Below are 22,176 nucleotides of genomic sequence, written 5' to 3' on the forward strand. Positions count from 1 at the left end.
CACGGACTTGGCGGGTCTGGTTCAATGCCTGCCTCTGCCCCTGACACCGCATCTCCCTGGGCCTCAGTTTCCCCGTCTGTAGCAGAGGGAATCATCCTTCCTTTCTCCCCCCCTTAGGCTGTCTGGGCTAGTTAGACCATCCCCCCCTCTGTCTGTGCAGCAGCCGGCACAATGCGGGCCTGATCCCAGCTCGGGGCCCAGCCGGTCCACCGTAATTCAAGTACTAACGATCTACATAGACCACTGCTCTCTCCTTCTTCGCTGGCTGAGTTACAGTTGGGCCTAGGAGCCCCAAGCATGGCCCAGGAGCCCCTTGCGCCCGGTGCTGTACAGACCCAGGACAAAAGGACACTCTGAGTATTAGTCAAGAGATGGCAGCTGGATCCTAGCAGGCGGGAGAGCACGAGGGAATGAGACGATGCTGGCCAGCACCCAGGCAGGGCTCTCAGCCCACCGGCCACCTAGCCGCTGTCAAGTTTTTTCTGGGCAAAGGAGGCTGCTTTGCAGAGCTGTACGAGGAGGAGCGACACCGGAGAAAGCGCGAAGGGGTTGTTTGAACTTTCGACAGGCGGGCAATGGAGGCTGGTGTCCTGGGCCGATGGGAGGATGCTAGACGGAGCCTGAGACAACGGCCTGCCTGGGTCAGTCGGCTGGTGTGGTCCCCTGACCCAAATGAACAGAGCGAGCTCTTTCCCACTGGGATTACCGTTAAGAACTGATTGCAGTAGCACGAAGGGATCATGGCCCCAGCACGCCGGGCGTAGGCCGCTGTCTCCCAGGGAGGAACGCGCAGCCGGTCCCACCGTTTGTGCTGTTTGACCCAGTCCAAGTGATGACTGGGCTCACTTCGTAACTTCGGCACCGGGCGATTATTGGGCATAGCTCAGGAAGCAGCGCACCCAAATCTGCTCTGGGTTTGGACTGAACAATGACTACAGCACTGGGGACTAAGCAACACCTGGGGAGTCAGGATTTGACCCAGCAACTCCGGGTTACACCCACAGCAAGCCAAGTTGTAGGAAAGAGATCTTTACTGAGCATACACCGAGGCCAGTGTCACGCAGTGAGAGGCCTGCGTTGGTCTGGTAGCCCCAGGGCCCAGCTTGCATTCCTTCCTGGGCCCTTGGGTATCACACCAAAGTAGCCAGGTCTCCCTTGAAACTGGCCCCTCTTTTCCCAGCCCCACCGATCATGTGACACTCCCAACCCCCATGGGTGCATGTCACTTGCCTTCACAAAACCCAGCCCCCCCATCAGGGCCCCCTGAGCAGAGAGGGTGAGGGCTGGATGAGCCATGGAGGCATCCCAGCCCCCCCAAGCTTGTGGCGTCCAGGGATGACATGGGAACTGAACTGAGCCATGCAACAGGAACAGTTTAGTCTGGATTCAAACCAGCACCCTTGAGGTGAATGGACTGACACTTCTGAGCCGGCCAGGGCCCTCCTGTCAGACAGAAGTAGGCAGGATTTATGGACCCCCAACTTTCCTTCCAGGTCAGAGGCCAGGGCCTCAGCTGGTATCAATCAATATGGTTCCATTGCGGCCAACAGCGTGCGGAGTCTGCGGCCACCATGTGAACTGCACAGTCTCAGATTTGAAGCCAAACGGGAAGGGGCCATTAGAGTCTCCTGATCTGACTCCTGCAGCCGGCTGGAGCACCGAGCTCTGTAGCCCGGCGTGAGGCTGTTTTTTTGTGTGGTTGCTCCCTCTTATGGAGAGAGGTGGGACAGGGCAAGCAAAGCCCTTTGTTATTACAGTGTCTGTCACGTACTTCAAGATCAGGCCCGCTCCACCTGGGAGGAGGGGTGCGGATCCTTGTTTTACAGAGAGGGAAACTGAGGCACAGAGGTGCCGGGATATGCCCCAAAGACACAAGGGCTGGCCGCTCCCCTGCTTTGCAGCGGGGGGCATTATCTGCACCCAGGGCTGGGAAATGCTGCCACCCTGCTGAGCGAGTGGAGAAGATTCCTTGGGCCACACATTTGTCTCCTTCCTTGGAGGTTTTTAAGGCCTGGCTTGACAAAGCCCTGGCTGGGATGAGTTGTGAGGGATTGGTCCTGCTCTGAGCAGGGGGTTGGACTAGATGCCTCCTGAGGTTCCTTCCAGCCCTGATCTTCTATGATGACACAGGGTGCTGGCTAGGGAGTTTGTGGCAAGAGCTGGGGACAAGAACCCAGGCGTCCGGGCTCCCAGCCCTAACCACGAGCCCCCACCCACCCTCCCTCCCTCCCAGGGCCGGGAGGAACCCAGGCGTCCGGGCCCCACCCCCCAGCCCAGGGCCGGGAGGGAACCCAGGCGTCCGGGCCCCCACTCCTCTCCCAGGGCCGGGAGAGAACCCAGGCGTCCGGGCCCCCACTCCTCGCCCAGGGCCGGGAGAGAACCCAGGCGTCCGGGCCCCCTCCCCGGGCCGCGAGAGAACTCAGGCGTCCGGGCCCCCACTCCTCGCCCAGGGCCGGGAGGAACCCAGGCGTCCGGGCCCCACCCCCCAGCCCAGGGCCGGGAGGGAACCCAGGCGTCCGGGCCCCCTCCCAGGGCCGGGAGAGAACTCAGGCGTCCGGGCCCCCACTCCTCGCCCAGGGCCGGGAGAGAACCCAGGCGTCCGGGCCCCAGCCCCGCCCAGGGCCGGGAGAGAACCCAGGCTCCGGTCGCGCAGGCGCGGGGCAGGGGTGACCGTGCGCAGCCAGGCCCAGGGGGCGGGGCCGAGGCCGAGGCCGCCCCGCGCTCTATGGTTCCCGCTGCCTAGAGGCGGCTCTGCGCGGGCCGCAGGGGAGGTCACTTCCTGTTCTCGCTGGTCGGGGCTTCCGGCTGGGCCTGGCTCCGGGCCCCGCGGAGCAGCGGAGAGGCCGGGCCGGCGCGGCGGTGAGCGGGGGGGTCTGGGGGAGAGCTGGGGGGCGGGGCCGTGGTGACGGGGGGGCGCGGGGGGGTCTGGGGGAGAGTTGGGGGGCAGGGGATGGGGGCGGGGCAGTGGTGACGGGGGGCGCGGGGGGGTCTGGGGGAGAGTTGGGGGGCAGGGGATGGGGGCGGGGCCGTGGTGACGGGGGAGTCTGGGGGAGAGTTGGGGGGCAGGGGATGGGGGCGGGGCCGTGGTGACGGGGGAGTCTGGGGGAGAGTTGGGGGGCAGGGGATGGGGGCGGGGCCGTGGTGACCGGGGGGGGTCTGAGGCAGAGTTGGGGGGCAGGGGATGGGGGCGGGGCCGTGGTGACGGGGGAGTCTGGGGGAGAGTTGGGGGGCAGGGGATGGGGGCGGTGACGGGGGGCGCGGGGGGGTCTGGGGGAGAGTTGGGGGGCAGGGGATGGGGGCGGGGCCGTGGTGACCGGGGGGGTCTGAGGCAGAGTTGGGGGGCAGGGGATGGGGGCGGGGCCGTGGTGACGGGGGGGTCTGGGGAAGAGTTGGGGGGCAGGGGATGGGGGCGGGGCCGTGGTGACGGGGGAGTCTGGGGGAGAGTTGGGGGGCAGGGGATGGGGGCGGGGCCGTGGTGACCGGGGGGGGTCTGAGGCAGAGTTGGGGGGCAGGGGATGGGGGCGGGGCCGTGGTGACGGAGGGCGCGGGGGAGTCTGGGGGAGAGTTGGGGGGCAGGGGATAGGGGTGGGGGCCATGGTGACTAGGGGGTGTCGGGGCATGGGGGATGTCTGAGGGAGAGTGGGGGGGCTGGGGATGGGACTGTGGGGAGTCTGGGGGACTATCGGGGAGGAATTCGCTCAGCACATGGAGGGCGAGGTGGCTACTGAGGATTTTAGGGGGGAGAAATTCCTGGGGATTTGAGAGGGGTCGTGGGGTAGGGGTCGTGGGTTCCTGATCTCCTGCATTAGACTAAGCAGTTTGTGTCCCTAGCGGGGGTTTGAACCCAGGCAGTGGCCCAACAAAACCAGCCACTCTTGCTGGTCCAGCTGGAATCATGGTGGGACCAGCCCTCCTGCCTTGAGTGCAGGGCTTTGGGCTAGCCGAGCTCTCGAGGTCCCAGCCCTGATTCCAGCCCTCAGAAAGCCTGGTGAGCAGCTGCTAGTTATTGGTTCCTGTGGCCGCGGCCCGTCCATTTTTTAACTTTCATTCGCTGGCTGAAGCATGGAAATCTCTGTCCCCTCCTCTAATAGGGAAATAGTCCCAGCCAGGCAAGCGAACATGCTCACCAAGCACCCACTCAAGTCACCGTACGCTGCCAGAGCAGCAGGCCCCGCTCTGAACCCTCTGGAAGCGCGGGTCCGAAGTAGATGTTCATTTGCTCCAGCAGTGCATGATAACAAGACCCTGGAGGGATAATGACAGAGAATCATGACCTCGAGGGGGAGACAAGCTGCAGGAGAGAAGGAAATCTTAGCAACCAGATCATGATCCTAAAAATGCCCTCAAGTAATGAGCTAGGGACAGGATATACAGGAAACTGACCACCATTGTCACCATGTGCGTCTGCATGGTCTCCATGAGCTGCCACTGCCCTCTGCGGCTGCCTCTTTAAAAAGCACTGAAGTATTTGTAGCCCAGGGCAAAGGACGAGAGCCTAACGTGGTCTGTCAAAAATCCCTTCCTGTCATAAGAGCCGCCATTGTAGAACCAGACTGGGGGCGTTGTGCTTTAAACTCCTGGCCTGGGAGTGGGTAATGGGCTATTCTTGTTCCATGAATGCCAGCGATGGAATTCTGCCTGCGTCATTTGTGAAGCACAGTTGCCTTAATAATATGTTGCTTCATTGCAGGCTTTTCACCAACGTGATAGCCAGGCCCCGCCGGGGTCTTTCTGGATTTCCCACAATGGTGTCAGTTACAATGGGTAAGTCTGAAATGAGGCTATTTTGATTTTTGAAGGTATCCCCCTTCTTGTGTAAACAGAGATCTCAGTAAGACGATAGCCCCGGCGTAAAGGTGCTCAGAAGAGCAGATTTTATCGCTAACTTTTGTGGCATATTTAAATGTCAGAGGAATTCAGCGGCTGGTGCTTGAGCAGCCAGGCTGATGTGTGACAGCAGCTGTGAATGCTCGGCATGTGGTGCCAGGGATCTGTGTGCTAAACCACAGAAAAGATACTGAAGTGACATTACGATCATGACTGAAACCTCCAAAGGCCAGGAAATCCAGAGATAAAGCTCGTGACTCCACTGCCTGTTGCAGCACATAGAGCATAATGTCCTGCTGTTGTTTAGAGTCCTCTGCAATTCTGATAAACTTGAGGGTGGATTATGAAGAGTTCGTACTTTAATTCTGAGTTTTGTTTCATTCTCACTTTACTTCATGAAGCTTGAGCTTAGAATACATTCCATGCTTTCAGATTGAATGTACCAGCTGATGATGTGATGCTGCTTTAATTTAGGTTTCTCTCTCCTCTCTGTGTTTCCAAATGACTAAGAATTTGATGGATAAGGAAGCTGCAGTGAAGCATTTTCAGTAATAGCTGTGTGATGATTTGTGGCTCGTAAAGGTTTAGCCACCCACTGATTCTTTTCCTCCCCCCAGAGAAGTAACACCAACATCTTCATGAAAGAATAATGTTGAATCTACACAAAACTGGCTAGAGGGAGGGAAGGAAGGCACCTGCTTGGTACTGATTTACCCTGCTGCTGTGTGGGAGTCTCAGGACTTTCCAAGTAGCACTGTGGGGACTCAAAGGTTTGCCTGAGGGCCAGAGTAGTGACTTGCCAGGAGCCCAGGAGATGCATCTAACTGACCTACAGTGCATCAGGTTGTAGTTTCTCTGTGGGAGGCACTGTACAGCCACAACAGAGAGATGATGCATGCCTCAATGAGTAAACAATGGAAGTGTCAAACGAGACGACAGCCAGCCAGGGAGTATCAGGCAATGATGAGACCATGTTGTTCAGCACAATGGGCAGTGTTTTCTGATCATCCACAGGCTATCGTATTATGGTGATTTATGATTTCTCTATTTTTTGTCTGTTTCTCTCTCCCTGTGTCTCAAGCATTTGTCACTGCCACTGCATGTATTGGGTGGCAGGATGACTACTCTGGGGGCCTGCAGCTCTTGTCAGATCTCTGCCTGGTTCGAGGGCATCAGAGCAGACTGCTGTTAATTTAATCACATTACTTAGGATCTGTTTTGTGTCTTGCATCTTTCAGCTACATCTGAGTGGATTCAGTTTTTTAAGGAAGCTGGGATTCCTCCAGGCCCTGCTGTCAACTATGCGGTTATGTTTGTGGATAACAGGTGAGGCTTCAGCGAGACACAGGCAACCATTTTCCATCACTTAAAATAAAATAGTGGACTTGAACATCCTGAACTGAACATGCTTCACAGTGTCAGCGGCAGACTTATTTCTTCATTAGCCCAGGCTAAAGGAAAGGGGTACATGCTAAACATTGGGCGCTCTCTGTGCTTACGGCAGCTCACGTCCCTGCTCCCTGCCTCAGCGGGTGAGAAGACATGCTGCTTTTAGAATACCTTGCAGGTGTAAATAGCCCTGTGTATGTTAAATATTAATTGTCTCAGGGTGAGTTAAACGTCTCTTGAGTTGAATAGGGACTTCCTTTCTGGGTGGGAGGGACAAGTTTGCCACTAAAGAATCTCTTGGGTAATTAATTGTTGGAGGATAATTAGCATTGGAACATCTTACCCAGGGGTGTGGGGGATTCTCCATCACTGCCAGTTTAAATCAGGATTGGATGTTTTTCTAAAAGCTCGGCTGTAGGATTTCACGCGCGGCAGGTCTCTGGCCTGTGCTCTACAGGGGGTCAGACTAGTGTTCACAATGGTCCCTTCTGGCCTTGGAATCTTGCTCCTAGCCGTTCTAGTCCCCATCGTTCTGTGCGGAGTCCTGGGCTCCACACCCTGCAGCCCCAGTGAGGATGCTGCTCACATTCCACCAGTATTCTTTTGCTGGGAGGAATGGACATAGCTCTTCGCTCCAGCCTTTCAGCAGCGCTCCTTGGTCACCCAGCAGGGGTGACACATGAGAATTCTGTCAGGTGATCTGACCCTGAGCTTCCCAGCACTTGTGGGCATGAAGATCCTATGATATATTTTGCAGGAGAAAGAAAGGGTATTAGCCCTGGTGTCCTAGCCAAATTCCGGTCTGCTTAATTAGTTACATTAATATTAATCGGATACCTGATTCTCTTTCCCTTCCAGCATTGTGCAGCCTAGCTGTGTTCTGTTACCAGCTGCTGCCCTCCATCGCAGAGCTGAGATATGATCTTTTTGTACTTTAATTATCTTGCATGGGGTTCATGAGGGTCAGTTAACTTGTAAACACTTTGAGATCCTCCAGTGTAGGGTATGGAAAGTCTTTACCCATTGATGAAGTATTTGCTCCATGCTTTGTTCTCTACAGAATCCAGAAGAACATGCTGCTGGACCTGAACAAGGAGATCATGAATGAGCTAGGGATCACGGTGGTGGGGGATATTATCGCTATCCTCAAGCACGCTAAAGTTGTTTACAGACAGGTAATCTGTCTGTCGGTGGGTTGGTTTGCACTGGTCACACCAGTTGGTTGGTTTGCACTCTTCCTCATCAGTGTGAGCTCAAGTAGGCTTTTCTGTGGACAGCCGGAGCTTGGTGCCCGGCCTTTGAACCACAGGGTGTAAAATATTCTAGGAATCAAATTTTCTAAACTTCAGTGACTTCTGCCCTTTGGGAATGCCTCTGGATTTACCCAGAAGCAAGGCTCACATTGGAAAGTGAGGGTAATTAACCATCGGGACAGCTTTCCAAAGGGTGTGGTGGAGTCTCCAGGATTTGGAGACTTCAGCTCAAGGCTGGATTCTTCTTTCTTTCAATTGCCAGCTACTGGGCTGGATCCAGGACTCACTGGAGTAAACCCTCTGGCCTGTGTTGTTTAGGAGGCCAGACTGGATGATAGTGGTCTGTTCTGGCCTTAATAGTTATGAATTTTAAAGATGAAATCATAGAAATTCAGGGTTGGAAGAGACCTCAGGAGGTCATCTAGTCCAACCCCCTGCTCAAAGCAGGACCAATCCCCAATTTTTGCCCCAGATCCCAAATGGCCCCCTCAAGGATTGAACTCACAACCCTGGGTTTAGCAGGCCAATGCTCAAACCGCTGAGCTATCTCCCTGCCCGCCAGGAGAGATGTGGCAGCCCATGAAACCCTTCCTAGTGTTCTAACGCATTCCCATAGCACCTTCCGTTTAAAGCTCTCCGCCTGCTCTGAACCCACACAGCCAGGCTGGACAACAGTCCAGTGGCGTAGGAGGGGAGCCTATGCCCCCGTTTTGTGTATGGAGTAAAGCGAGGCAGCGACGTAAGGCTGCATGACTGGGGTCACATAGCAAGTTACTGGCAGAGTTTGGAATAGAACCCAGGAGTTCTGACTCTGGCCCCTTTCTCTGAGCACTAGACAGTGCTCACTTCCCGACGAATGCTGAACTTGAGAGGTGAGGGGAAAGTGCTAGACATAAGCTCATTCCTATGCCAAACCCTGGGCAGAGAGCGGCTCTTACGCTGTATTGGCCTGTTTGGAGCCGTCCGGCCCATCTGAGGGAGCCGGGTGTCCATGCTGCTTCAGCCCTAAGAACCATCCCGAGGGGAGTCCGAGAACCATGCAGGTGTTTGCTCTGCTTGAACGGAGCCTTCATATTGCGTTGGGACTTTGCCTCCACGCTGTCAGGGAGAGCAAGGGTGACGGGAAATCTTGTCGAACGGGAAATCGCCTTGGTCTCTTTTAGGAGATGTGCAAGGCAGCTACTGAATCGGTGTCCTCCAACCAGCCAAGTGCGCAGTCCGAGCGCCGCAGGAGCACCACCAGCGGTACGTACGGGCCCGCGGGACCGACCCTGGGCTTCGGCACGCGCCGTAAATCGGGTCTCTCCTTCCCCCTCCTAAGCTCCGGTGTTCCGCCTCGCGTCTCCTCCGAAAGGGAGTCTCACACCTAATCTACATATGCTGGAGCATGTGGCAGCTGTCTTCATCTTCAGTACTGATCTGTAGCCCATGGAGACCTCAGGTCCCAGCAGAAGATGCGCTGGCTTGATTCTGTCTGTCTGGTGATTCCCACTAGGCCTGATGTTCCCTATGGGCTGCTCTTCTGTATTCAAAGGAGGGTGCCATTGTCTGGGCCACGCTTTGGCCACTCTCAGCTTAGTGGCTTTTAGCTTCCCAGGACGCAGTCTCTTGTCTTTATGAATATGGTACTAGAATTGCTTGGGAAATGACTTCGTTGCTGGCTCTCCTGCTTTCCTGGGGTGTAGGCAGCAATTGTAATACCCGTCGTCCTCTGCACCACTCCGTTGTTTAACGGGGCAGGGCTAGCACACAGGGATGCTTTTTCCTTCTCAGCCTGACCAAGCCCCTGGGGGTTGGGAGCTAGGGAGCAGAACAGGAGCCCCGCTCCATCATGTACGCTAGGAATACGTCACCGGTGCCTGATGCTGCTCTGTCACCAGCTATTCTTGCCTTCCAGCTGCCACCCGTATGATCGCTAACAGTTTAAGCCGAGATTCGCCACCTGCTACCCCTGTCCGTAGACCCGACACCAGTACGTCCAAAATCTCTGTTACTGTGTCCAACAAAATGGCTGTGAAGAACGCAAAAGCAGGTATGAGGGAAACCTCTGAAATGCAGCATTGGGAGCTCTTTTTTTCTCTCATTATTCTAAAGTGTTAGGTACTGTTGCTGTGAGCTACTTACCCGCTGCTGTGCTCCACCCCAGAGCTGGTTGCGTTTCAGTGGTGAGCGTGGTGATTTCTGCCTGGTTGTGTGATTACTGATTATGTTTTGTGATATGGGCCTGTAAGGTGCTGTGTAAATGTAAATTACCGTTCTAATTTACATTTAGAGGGGGGGGAATCTCAAAATTGCCATTATATCCATAACCTCCCACTTCCAGGTCACCAGTTCAGATCCAGCCTAGTCTAGAGGTGCTGCCATCTAGTAGCTGTTGGTGGTGGTCATGGTTCAGGAATTTCTGCCCCTCTGTCCCCTCTTGTGGTCTTGTCCAAGTGCACCTATTCTCTCAGGATTCTCCCACTCTCAGACTGGGATACGAGGCTATGGCACTGTGCTTATGCCCAGCAGGTGCTACTGACCTCAGAAGCCACAGGTCTGTTCCCCTGGGGCTTGTGACCAGCACTGGACACAGTGACCCCAACCAGGCCTCTTAAAACAGAGCATTGTTTAATCTCAGCAGGAGGAACCCGGCCTAACAAGAGAATAGAGCTTAAAACAGAAAAAAGCCCACATGGGTGTTTACCTGCCTAGAGGCTCGTCTTCCTTTGGCAGAGACCCTAGCAGACTCAGCTTCCTCATCACCCTCAGCCTCAGGAAGTCGGGGGGCAGTTTCTCCCCGTTAACTGTCTATCCAAACCAATCTCTCTCCCCTCCACGGAGCATGTTTCTTTAAATCCACCTCAGGCTTTTGAGCTCTTCCCCATTCCTGAACTCTGTGTGTCCCAGTTCTGGGAAAGCTGGGTTTGGCGGCAGCATATCACAGTTAATTGTCTGGGGTGTTTGCTATGGGGCTCCTATCTGGGCTGTTGTCTGTTTTCCTAGGTAGTTTCCTGTCCCCCTGGTTACTGAATTAATGCAGTGTGTGCATAACAGTAAACATTTCTGCAATACTCAGACAAACATATAGAGCATATAAAATTCATAGATCGTTACAGGCAACTCCAAATCCATCAATGGGGGTCTCAGTCCAGGTCCCAGAGGACAGATATTCCCTTCGCTGAAATCCACCCCCACAACTAACAACAATAAGTGGTTGTCAATATTCCCAGCAGGGGAGCCAAGGGCTGCATGATCAGCAGAGAGCGAGCTCTCCTGGGGGATGCGGGGGCTCCCTCCAGGGCTACCCCCTGTATGTACTTTGTTGGATAGAGGATGTCAGTCCTACGGCTGGCAGGCCTGCTAATGCTAAAGTCTTACTCAAATGGCAGCTGGGTCACAGGTGATCTGCACTGCACGGGGACTTTGGGGGAATATTTCTGCCAGTTGTTCTGATCCAAAGTCCAGCACTGAAATGTACTTAGCAACTCTGGTTTTGTAGTTGCCTCATTATTAGCTGGGTCCTATATGAAAGGAATATGGTGGAAAAACAGGGCCACAGAAATAAACCCAACTGTGTTCTTAAATCACTGCATAAAGGCCTCTGGGCAGAAGTGGTGACCAGGGAACCTTCTGGGTCATGTAACGATCTCCCAAAAGCTCTTTGGATGGAACAGGGAGCTCAGACTAGTTCGTGGGAAGACCGGCTGGAACAGAGCAAATGGCCTCACAGATAGCTGTATTGGCACACCCAGAGCAGCTGGCAGCCCTGCCCCAGTTCTGGGGATGAAGCAGTGGAGGGAGCTTTGGAGTGAGGTCTCCTTGTGGAGACTTCAGTTAGTTCTACCAGATCCACTCCTGAGCAGTGCGGTGTGGTCACCAGTGACGCTACAGCCCAGGAGAGGAACCAAGTGCAGCATGGGATGCAGTGTCCGTAGTGTTCTTTGATGGGTCTCTTTCTCTTTCCCCAAACTGTTCATCTGCAGTGGATTTGCCAGTCACTGAGGCCAAGCAGCTGCCTTCTCTGCAGGCCTTCTGGAGAGCAGAGAGTGCATCACAGCTGCTCTAGGATACTCAACTCTGGCCACAAAGTGTGACTGGTGGGGCTGCAGAGCTGTCTGCCTTAATCCGTCCCTAAATATTGACTCCTCTGCCCCGAGCCTCTGGAAGCAAAACGCTTTATCCAGCAGGGTCCCCGGAGTGTGGGAGCTGATGGGGTAAAGCTGGAGTTAGCAGAGTCTGATCTCTTCTCCCCTTTGGCTTTTCCCCAGCTTTATGCGATCCAGCGGACGAGAGCCTGGTGGGCCCGGTGAAGCGACGACGAGTTACAGCGGAGATGGAAGGGAAGTACATCATCAACATGCCAAAAGGTACCACGCCCAGGACTAAGAAAATCCTGGAACAGCAGGCAGCAAAAGGTACCACTGGTATGTTCTTAGCCCCTTGGCAAAGTGTGTGTCTGTGCCTTCCCCAGATCCATTTGGCACATGGACGAACCCCGCATCAAGAGAGACCAGGTGGAGGAGCTCATATCTTTTATTGGACCAACTTCTGGTGGTGAGAGAGACCAGCTTTCCAGTCACACAGAGCCCTCCATCAGGGCTGGGAAGGAACTCCCAGCAAAGTGCAAGGCGGAACAGAGTTTAGCACATTCAGTCTTACGATCTGTGCTAGCGACTTATGCTAAACAATCTGTTCCACCCTGTAGTTAGTTGTGACGCTCCAGGTACGCTTCCCAGCCCTGAAGAAGAGCTCTGTGCTTGTCTCTCACCAGCAGAAGTTGGTCCAGCAAAAGCTATTACCTCACTCCCCTTGTCTCTACTGTCTGACATGGGTACAGCTGCACTGCCTGCCCCCTGATGTCTTACAGCGAATGTGGCTGCTGGTGATTAGCAGAGACCTAGTACTTAAGACACGCTTGTAAAATAGAAGGTGAACGGTACTTCCACGCCCGCTCAACGAGGTCGTGTGACGGGGAAGGGGGGCGAGCCACATCGAACCAGCCCTGTGAGACTGACAAACTAGGGGTCACACACATGAGGCCTGATCTAGACATGGAGTTGGTACTAGTGGGTGTGATATCATTAACAGTGTGGTTATACTGGTACAGCCCCTAGTGTGGAAGCATTTATGGGTACCAAGGTGCCTTGTACTGGCACAGCTTATTCCTCTCCCCATGTGGAAATAGCTGTACTGGGGTAAAGCATCTGGGCACTGCGTCCACATGAGGGGTTGTGGACATTCAGTTAGGCTGCTATAGTTGAAGGGGGGCAACTTTTTAGCCTGGACAAGGCCTTCGTGTATGTGGGACTTTCAAGGGAGGCCTGAAAGCCAAGGTCCTGTTGAGAGTCATGCGGAGAGCCCGAGAGCACCTGGCTGGTTTCTGTGAGAGTCCTGGCCAAGTGTTCCTTTCCTGCAACGTCGAGCAGCATGTTGTACCCTGGCCGCTGTGCTCCACTCCAGAGGTGGCTGCATGTTAGGAGTGCTGTGCGCACACGAAGTCTTTGCAGCTCTTTGTGAGCCTTTGGAAGGAAGAGTTGGAGAGGCACGTCAAATATTCTCCTTCGGATGTCGGTGTAGGTACCGTCTGCAGTGGGGTTTGCAGCATCTGCTGCCAACGGGCCGGGGGGGGGGGGTATTTATAGAGGCAAGGTGGCCGTTTCCTGCTGAACTTGGCTCACATCCGACGTGATGCCCCTTGTGGGTTTCCTAAAACCTTCCCCAGTTTCCTTCTTGTGGAAGCCTGAAAGCCCTTCTCTCATCTTTGTTGCTGCCAGGTGTGCCCAGGACATCTGTGTTTGACCGGCTGGGAGCTGAGATGAAGGCAGACACAACCACTGGGAATAAGGTGAGAGGGAAGGGTGTTTCCAGGGTGGTGGAACCTGACTAGCTTGTGAGAGAGCACAGGGGCTGCGAGCGCCCTGCGTCCTGGCCAGAAGTCCCTTGCTGTGCTCTGTGTTCCATTGAAATCCAGGGCATGGCTCACCGTGAGGGTGGGACAGTCTGGCTCCTGGTGTCATAGCCAGGCGTGTACACTTTGCACGCACAGGGCAGAAATGCTGTTGGTGGAGGGGTCTCGGAGCTCCTTCTCCTCCAGCTCGGTGTTACAGCTCTGTGGCCCATCGCTGATGTACTTGGGCTCCCAACCTGAGCGTTCCTGTTCTCACAGCCGCCTTCATTGCCTTCCCGTCGATTCATTCAGGATCCGCAGCCACAGTTGAAAGGCTGAGAAGGGGTCAGGTCATTTCTGCTACAGCTGGCGTTCGTTAAATCAGAGAGAGCAAACCCTCCGCTCCCTGGCCGTTTGCGGCCTCTGTGAAAAGATTCAGGTCTGGGATCCATTCCTAGTGGACAGGTGCTCGTGTCACAGAAATAACCACGATACTTAGCGGCCTTGTTGGCCGCCTTAACCAAGAGAGGGTATTAAATGATCCACGGAAACGAAGGTCCCCTCTGGGCCATGGTGTGCATGTCGGGGGAGGGGGGAAGCACGTGCCCTGATGCTTCTCTGCCTGTTCTGGAGGTGAAGGACTTGGGTCTCTATGGTTGACACGTAACACCTGTCACTGTTAGCACATTCACATCAAAACCTGAGGCGCACCTGAAACAGAGACGTGGTGCTGGACTGGGATTGAGGAATCCTGCGATCTGTTCCCAGCTCTGCCACCAACCTCTGGGTGACCTTGGGCTAGTCATGCCCCCCTGTTCCTCAGTTTCCCCAACTCTGCTATGGGCTAGATACTGATCTCGTGTTGAGATCTAGAGACAGAAATTTCTACGTCAGAGCAAGGTGGTCGTGTGATTATTAACCCTCCAGAATTGTATGGCTCTCTCCAATGAACATGAAGTGGAAGAATATTTTACCGACCATGCTCCGTTTTAGGAGAAGAATAATCCCTTGCTCTGATCTAGCACTTTTTGTCAGTGCATCTCGGAGCACATTGCAAAAGAGGGCTATATAATTTCTCCCATTTGGGGAAACTGAGGCGTGGTGCGGAAAGGGGACTTTCCCCAGGTCACCCAGCAGGCAGATAGCGGAGCTGGGAACAGAACCTGTGTCCCAGTCCAGTTCTCAGTCCACTAGGCCAAACTGCCTTCCCATTTTTATTCCTTTTGCGCATGTGTGACTAATGCCTGGGATGCATTGCAGCCTACAGGGGTCTTCAGCCGACTGGGGGACACACTGGAGGCAGAGGAGGATAAAGTCACAGAGAGCGACGACGACTGCTCCGTCCTGCAGTATGCTGGGGTCCTGAAGAAGCTCTCCAAGCCTTTACGCAAGGAAAGTGCCAAACCAGGAGTAACCATCAAAGCAAAAGCCACGAGCTCGGAGGCAAAACCAGCTGTGACGACCATTCGGCGACTTGGCAACAAGAGCACTAGCCTGGCGGCGAAGGAAAAGAAGCCGGAATCAGCGTCCAAAGTCAGTGTCGTACAGAGACTGGGCAAGCCCGCCCTGCCCACCGAGGCCCAGGACAGCAGCGTCACCAGCACGAAGAACAAAGCTGAGCCGCAATTCAGGGTCACTCTAAAGAGGACTTTGGGTAGTGCTAAGGTAAGCAGCACCAGTGAAATCTATAGTGCTCAGATGGACAATACAGGGACTGTTAGTGTCTTTAAAAGACTGGGCAAGAAGGCAAACTGACCCGTGAAAAGCGCCTGGAAGGTTTGGTTCTGTGGCCGCTAGCGTCCGAACCACTTTGTCCTTCGTCTGCATTGTTACCACTCTCTTGACGTGCGTGAAACCCTCTGTGGGGGATTCCCCGAGACCCGTCTCTGTCTCCTTCGGCAGGATCGGGGCGCCTGGCCCACACCCAACTTGGCTTGAGTGGAGTGTGCGTTTGCTCTGATCCTGGCTCATTCCTTACCATTAAACTCAAAGGGTGCGAGCTGCTGTGTGAAATGAGTTGGGATTCTTGCATGGTGGGTGCCTACGTCAAAACAGAACCATCACAATTGGTGTCAGTTGTGAGCCCCCTTGTCTGGAGGCCTCAGCAGAGACGACCAGGCGAGAATGGGCCATGGAGACTACGCCCCTACGCCCTCAGTGGGTCTGCGGCACGGCGGAAGCCTGGGCTCTGGATAACGGAGGGTTTTCTTCTCCCAGGCTGTTGTCCGAGCACCTTTCACCAGCGCTAAAGTTCACTGAAAGCTTTTTTCTATTCTTTTTTTCTATCTTTTTCCCTCTGCAGGTTCTTGCCTGTATCTAGGAAGTAGCATCTCGAGGTCTCCGTACAGAGATAATATGGAGTGGGGACACTGTGCTGGAACTCTTGAGTCTAAGAGGGTTTCCTGGCAACCTATAAAACCAAACGTAAGGGCTCCAGGACACTGCGCAGACGTTTGTTTGAATGTTGTCAGTCCAAGAGTATTAATCTAAGAACCACGGGAGATGTCTCTTCTCCTTCCGTCCTCACGCCTGCTCTTGTGCGAACATTTCTTAGTACCTTTGCTAGCGTCGCTCCTCCTGCCTCTTCCCAGTACAGCCTTGCACTTGTATTCCAGGCACGGGTTTCCACCCGGCTCTGTGCAGACATTGCACTCTGAGAGGTGTGGCATGGGTTCTGACAGGTCCGTGGGCAGCTCCAGTGTCTGCCAGGAGCATGCTACGCGTATGCGTGGCCTGGATGTGTTTGGTCAGTTCAAGAAATAATATTTTGTTTGCGGGGGAGGGGGAGAGAGTTTGTTCAGACTTCAGTGGCCAGTTGCCCTAAACTGTAAAGGCTGTCCAATTCTGCACAGGGCCAGCTTTCTCTTCGGATTTCCCAGGTCAGATCGATCGGCCTCATCCCCAGAGGCTAGATACTGGCGTTGCTTTCCCGGAGGCAGCAGAGCTGCCCTCTCCTGAAGAGATTTCAGCACCCTCGTGCTGAGTGGCTTGGTTTTGAGTAGGCCGGAGACTCAGCAGTGAAGTAATTTTGCACATGTGCAAATACAAAGGCAGATGTCTGGCTTTGATTACGTCTCAGCTTCTCTGTCCCCAGGGAAGGCAACAGGCCTTGCTCCCCTTCCTAAAAGGCAGGACTCCTGTACATTATTTTCTGTAGGGAGACTAGACGGTTATGCTGCTGTGTCCAGCCTGGGACAGGAGCCAGGGTCGCTACCATGCTGTGTGGTGGACCCCACGCAAAGCCCCATTCTGAGTGGACACGTGCCTGTATCGAAGAGCCACGGGTGCAGTTGGTGCTGTCACTCCTGGGGGAAAGGCCGAGGACCGAGTCCTCTCTCCCATCTCGGTCAGAACGTAGCATGTGACGGGCAGCTTGTCCTGTTCCGTGAAGAGAGGGTAGTCACAGGGCTGTGGGCCAGCTAGTTCCAATGGCAGTTTGTGCTCCCCTCTTCCCCTCCCTAAAGGGGGTTACTCCTCCCTAGTAGGTACTGGGGGGGCGGGGAAGAGGTTAATGCCCGTCAGGCTAGCTGGGCAGCTGTCTGGAGTTCACAGACAAAGCTTGGCAGTGTCCCGAGAGAGGTTCCCTGGCTCTGTACCTGCTGGAACACCAGACTAAGGTGGTCACATGCAGCCCACAGACCTGGAGCATGGCGTGCAGCCGCACCCTCCCTTGGTGAGTGCTGCAGGATATTCGGGTAAAGAGCACTAGGTTAGCGCTAAGTGAGTTATCTTACTAAAGAGAGTGTAACCTGCCAGATAGGCCCCAGCTGGCAACGCTCCATCTTGGCATAGCCGGATATGCTGGGAGCATCTGTGGGACATGGCACCGGAGCAAAGATGAGTGGCTGCCATTGGCTTCCTTACCAACTGATTAAGTGTGGTTGTCACTGTAGACCACCTGTGCCCTAACACCAATGCTGTGTTAGCCTGCCATGTCGTCGTGCGGTGTCAGGTCTCTCTCTGTTGGTACTGCAGCTGAGGCGCTGGACTGAAGGACTGACTGTTAATCCAAACAACGATTCCTCCGTCTTTTATCTACTGTTCTTTATTAAGCCAAACAGGCGGTTTAATGTCTCTGGATATAGGCCTCCTCCTGAAGGAGATCCTGTCGCCTTTTTTGCTGTGGGTTTACTGCATCCCTTTAGCTTTTCTATTTTATAATCTGGTTTTCAGTGGTTGCCTGTATTGGTCTTCCTGTTTGTTCTGAAGTGCTAACTTTTCTTGTGAAACGCCCACTTTGCAGGCTCCTTAGGCTTTATAACGGGGTTAAAACAGGAGTGTTCAGCTGTGCGATGGAGATGAGGAGGAGAATCTTTGCTGCAGGGTGTTTCTGAAGGGAGGGGATGGGGTTATTGGATCCAAGAAAGGGAAGTTTGGTTTTTTTCCCCCCCAAAGACAAAATAGGAAAGATGGCATAACCCATTACTGAGCATTTTCGTTGTGCCTGCGAAAGGAGGGGTAAGTGTTCTGAATGTTTTTACACTGTTGGAGGCAAAACACTTTTTTTAAGGAGGAGAATGAAATCTGCACCCAGGCTACATTGTGTAGTCAGCGGCCAGGAGGCAGTAGAGATTTGTGTAATGCACTCAAGGCACGTGCCATGATTCTTCAAGGATTCAACGTGCTGTTGCAATAAAGCATAAAAAAAGACATACTCCTCTCATCCCTCCTTGGGCTTTAATGGATCTCTGCTGCTCGGAAATCCCTTTGATTGCTTTTAAAGCAGAAGTCATGGTCTGGGGTAGCCTTGCAGATAGGGATAGTGCTGTCGACTTACTGTGCACCTTCAGAGCCTCCGTGTGAAAAGGGCTGCACAATGGTGGACGTTATCCCCCTCTTGCAGATAAACTGCTAGTCAGAGTGCAGCGGTGACCTGCCCAAGGAAGGGTCATGGCAAATCCGGGGGCAAGGACCCGGAGTCCTCGTCCCAGTTTGAGATGTCCGACTCTGGCTCCTAGAGACTAACCCGCCCCCTTCTGCCCAGGGTGCTCAAAGCGTTTTACCTCTAGCAGTTTTGCAGGGAGTTTGTGCTTGTATTGAATATCTGCGGTAGCAGGTACCCCGTTTTTCCATTGACTCTGTTCCCTGGGGCAAAACTACCACGGTGCTGCCCAACAGCGTCTGTGAGACACTGTTGTTTTGCTAGTCTCTCCTCTGTCGCCTGGCAAAAGAAAATCCGAGGGTTTTAATTAACACTTGTCTTCCTGCTCCTGCTCTTCACCAGATCCCAGGGCTAGAAGGGAGCTTTCTGATCGGCTAGTCTGACCTGTCTAACCCACCTGCCCTCACTGCTGTTGCTTCATCCTTCCCGCCCTGTGCTTCCTTCGCTCAGCAAGCTCTTTACTGAGGATGCTGCTGAGTTCTGCCCCCTTCTTTCCCCCCGTGGGGATACTGCCATCTCTGCTTCCTGTGCCAAGGGGTAGCGTAGCAGCGCTGGTAAGCAGCTGCTGTGTTCCCCCCTGCCCTGGGGTGGGGGTGAGGAGGGGATGTATGGAATATATACACTGTAAAGTGTGTAGGATGCAACCCAAGAATTGTGATGTGTGTTGCAAATACACTCTAGCAAACGCTCCTAGGCTGGACCCCTAGGCTGATTTCACTGCTAAATCCGCTTTCTAGGTGTCTGCACAGCCAGGGGAGGTTAGCACACCCCCAGGAGTCCTGCAGGCACCAGGCTGAGCTGGGCGGATGTGTGTCTGAGGGCGTGGGGCTAGTGCCTGGTGGGGGCTAGGCTTTGGGGTTCTCCTGGGGGGGGGGTGGATGGAGATCAGGCCCTGCCCCCCCCCCCCAGGACTCACGGTTCTGCTGGCAGCTGGGGGGGGGATCAGGCCCTGCCCTGCCCCGCCCCGCCCCCCCCCCCCAGGACTCAGGGTTCTGCTGACAGCTGGGGGGGGGGATCAGGCCCTGCCCCGCCCCCCCCCCAGGACTCAGGGTTCTGCTGGCAGCTGGGGGGGGGGATCAGGCCCTGCCCCGCCCCCCCCCCCCCAGGACTCAGGGTTCTGCTGACAGCTGGGGGGGGGGGATCAGGCCCTGCCCCGCCCCCCCCCCCAGGACGGGGTTCTGCTGGCAGCTGGGGGGGGGATCAGGCCCTGCCCCGCCCCCCCCAGGACTCAGGGTTCTGCTGGCAGCTGGGGGGGGGATCAGGCCCTGCCCCGCCCCCCCCCCCCCCCAGGACTCAGGGTTCTGCTGGCAGCTGGGGGGGGGATCAGGCCCTGCCCTGCCCCGCCCCCCCCCCCCAGGACTCAGGGTTCTGCTGACAGCTGGGGGGGGGATCAGGCCCTGCCCTGCCCCGCCCCCCCCAGGACTCAGGGTTCTGCTGGCAGCTGGGGGGGGATCAGGCCCTGCCCTGCCCCCCCCCCCCAGGACTCGGGGTTCTGCTGGCAGCTGGGGGGGATCAGCCCCCCCCCCAACCCCGGGGTTCCTGTTTCTACCCTAAGCCTAACCCCCCACTGTTTGCGTCTCCAAAATCAATTATGCTCTATGGAAATTTATGCAAATCTATGCAGCGGCCAGAGGGGCGGGGCTCTCAGGGCGCCCCGCCCACCAGCGGTTGCAAAGCGCTGCCAGCGTGCGGACGTGGTAGACTGAGAGGCGGGGGGCATGCGCACTGGGCTCCAGTCCGGCGCAGGCGCAGTCAGGCGCCGCCTGCCGATGCCGCTTGGCCGCATGCGCAGCGCGCCCTGTCCCGCCGTTTCTGCGCAGTGCGGCCCCTGGGCGGGCCCCGTCCCGCCCCCCGCTTCCGGTGTCTTGGAACCCGGGGGGGCGGGGTTTCCGGGAGCGCGGGTGCTGCGGGGCCTGACGCGGCGGTGGAGCTGGGCCCCGCGGGGAGGGAGGCGGCACCGGGATGAGCAGCGGCCGCCGAGGGAGCGCGGGGCGCCCGTGACAGGTGGGGAGGCGGCCCCCCCCCCCCCGAGCGATCCCCCGCGATGGTACCGCCCGGGCCCCCAGCTTGCCCCCCCCCGCGATGGTACCGTCCGGGCCCCCCTGCCCGCACCCGCGCGATAGTACCGCCCGGGCCCCCCGCCTTCCTTCCCCCGCCACGGTTCCGCCCGGGCCTCCTCCCGCGATGGTACCGCCCTGGCCCCCCCCGCCCCCCCGTGGTACTGCCCAAGCCCCCTGCCGGCTCTCCGCCACGGTACCGCCTTGGCGCCCCCTCCCCACGATGGTACCGCCCGGGCCCCTGTCCTCACCCCCACCCCCGCCATGGTACCTGCCGGGAGCCCCCCCCCCCGTTCCCCTTCTCCCTGATGGAACCGGCCCGAACCCCCGGGCCGGGCGGGGGGGCTCTCCCCGGGGGCGTGGGGGGGCGCGCGGGCTGGGGGGGTCTGTCCCCGGGGGGGCCCAGGCTGGGGGGGGTCTGTCCCCAGGGGGACGGGCTCTGTCTCCAGGGGGACAGGCTGGAGGGGGGCCCGGGCTGGGGGGGCTCTGTCTCCAGGGGGCCCGGGCTGGAGGGGGGGTCTGTCCCCAGGGGGACGGGCTGGGAGGGGGGCCCGGGCTGGGGGGGCTCTGTCTCCAGGGGGCCCGGGCTGGAGGGGGGGTCTGTCCCCAGGGGGACGGGCTGGGAGGGGGGCCCGGGCTGGGGGGGCTCTGTCTCCAGGGGGCCCGGGCTGGAGGGGGGGTCTGTCCCCAGGGGGACGGGCTGGGAGGGGGGCCCGGGCTGGGGGGGCTCTGTCTCCAGGGGGCCCGGGCTGGAGGGGGGGGGTCTGTCCCCAGGGGGACAGGCTGGAGGGGGGCCCGGGCTGGGGGGGGGCCTGTCCCCAGGGGGGCCCGGGCTGGAGGGGGGAGTCTGTCCTCAGGGGGACCGGCTGGGAGGGGGGCCCGGGCTGGAGGGGGGGGTCTGTCCTCAGGGGGACCGGCTGGGAGGGGGGCCCGGGCTGGAGGGGGGGGTCTGTCCCCAGGGGGACGGGCTGGGAGGGGGGCCCGGGCTGGAGGGGGGAGTCTGTCCCCAGGGGGACGGGCTGGGAGGGGGGCCCGGGCTGGGGGGGGGCTCTGTCTCCAGGGGGACGGGCTGGGAGGGGGGCCCGGGCTGGAGGGGGGGGTCTGTCCCCAGGGGGACGGGCTGGGAGGGGGGCCCGGGATGGGGGGGGCTCTGTCTCCAGGGGGCCCGGGCTGGAGGGGGGGTCTGTCCCCAGGGGGACGCGCTGGACGGGGGCCCGGGCTGGGGGGGGGTCTGTCCCCAGGGGTATGGGCTGGAGGGGGGGGTCTGTCCCCAGGGCCCCGGGCTGGAGGGGGGCCTGGGCTGGAGGGGGGGGGGGGGACCGGCTGGGAGGCGGGCCTGGGCTGGGGGGCGTCTCCCTTGAAAGTTCAGCAGGGACCCTGGCTTGGGGTTTCTCTCTCCAGGGGGAGGATCTGGGGGAGGGGGCTCTGGAAGGTGATTCTGCTCTCCGGGCACCCGCCCCCCTGCGCCGTCACCCTTCTCCAGCGCAAGCTTCTGCCTGTCCGGCTGCTCTCGGTGGCACCTTCCTGTCCGAAGGCCACCGGGCGCCCCTTCCTCTTGTGCGGCTCCACGCCCTGCTAGGTTCGGGGCTGGAGTGTCTGTGACACCGGTACCCTCCTGCCCCAGTCCCAGGCACCTGCCTCCCCTGATCGCCTTTGAAAATCTCAGTGGTTGGTACAAAGTGTGGGGGCCCTGGGGAAGGGCATATCCTGTTAGGAATGTGTGTTACGAACCTGTCCTTAGCGCTTTCACCCTTGTGCTTTACGGGACAATGCTGAGACCCAAAACAGTGTCGTCTCCTCCTGGAGAATCCCTGTGTAACTTGTGCCTCCAAAACACCGAGAATGTCTTGCTGTTTGTCACTAAGACTTCTTTGAAAGCATCTGCTCCTTGCCATTTTA

General features: G+C 57.2%; 2 protein-coding genes across 5 annotated transcripts in view; both read left to right on the forward strand.

Annotated features, from left to right (window-relative positions):
- The first annotated feature begins 2,725 nt into the window (after nt 1–2,725).
- Nucleotides 2,726–17,988, forward strand: C23H19orf47 (chromosome 23 C19orf47 homolog). 4 transcript variants are annotated; one of them, XM_048832903.2, is made up of 10 exons: nt 2,726–2,859; nt 4,691–4,764; nt 6,066–6,153; nt 7,277–7,391; nt 8,633–8,714; nt 9,367–9,501; nt 11,720–11,875; nt 13,226–13,296; nt 14,599–15,003; nt 15,641–17,988. In XM_048832903.2, the coding sequence occupies exons 2-10, from the start codon at nt 4,746–4,748 to the stop codon at nt 15,656–15,658; spliced, it is 1,089 nt and encodes a 362-aa protein (XP_048688860.1). In that variant the 5' UTR covers nt 2,726–2,859; nt 4,691–4,745; the 3' UTR covers nt 15,659–17,988. The 4 variants fall into 4 exon arrangements, with proteins under 4 accessions (XP_048688860.1, XP_048688857.1, XP_048688858.1 ...); XM_048832900.2 differs by having other exon boundaries at nt 14,599–17,988; XM_048832901.2 differs by having other exon boundaries at nt 11,720–11,866; nt 14,599–17,988.
- A 2,102-nt stretch (nt 17,989–20,090) lies between these two features.
- Nucleotides 20,091–22,176, forward strand: part of AKT2 (AKT serine/threonine kinase 2) — a 33,558-nt gene continuing 31,472 nt past the window's right edge. The window contains exon 1 of the mRNA XM_048832888.2: nt 20,091–20,224. The gene's annotated coding sequence lies outside the window, so the exon portion shown is untranslated. The remainder of the gene's footprint in view (nt 20,225–22,176) is intronic.

The sequence above is a fragment of the Caretta caretta genome, chromosome 23 (genome assembly GCF_965140235.1).
Source record: "Caretta caretta isolate rCarCar2 chromosome 23, rCarCar1.hap1, whole genome shotgun sequence".
NCBI classification, from domain to species: Eukaryota; Metazoa; Chordata; order Testudines; family Cheloniidae; genus Caretta; species Caretta caretta.

What these genes read in the sequence shown, in the direction of transcription:
- C23H19orf47 (XM_048832900.2), top strand. An exon ending in CCGCAGGAGCACCACCAGCG is followed by an intron (nt 8,715 to 9,366) that starts GTACGTACGGGC and finishes CTTGCCTTCCAG; the next exon opens with CTGCCACCCGTATGATCGCT. An exon ending in ACACAACCACTGGGAATAAG is followed by an intron (nt 13,297 to 14,598) that starts GTGAGAGGGAAG and finishes GATGCATTGCAG; the next exon opens with CCTACAGGGGTCTTCAGCCG.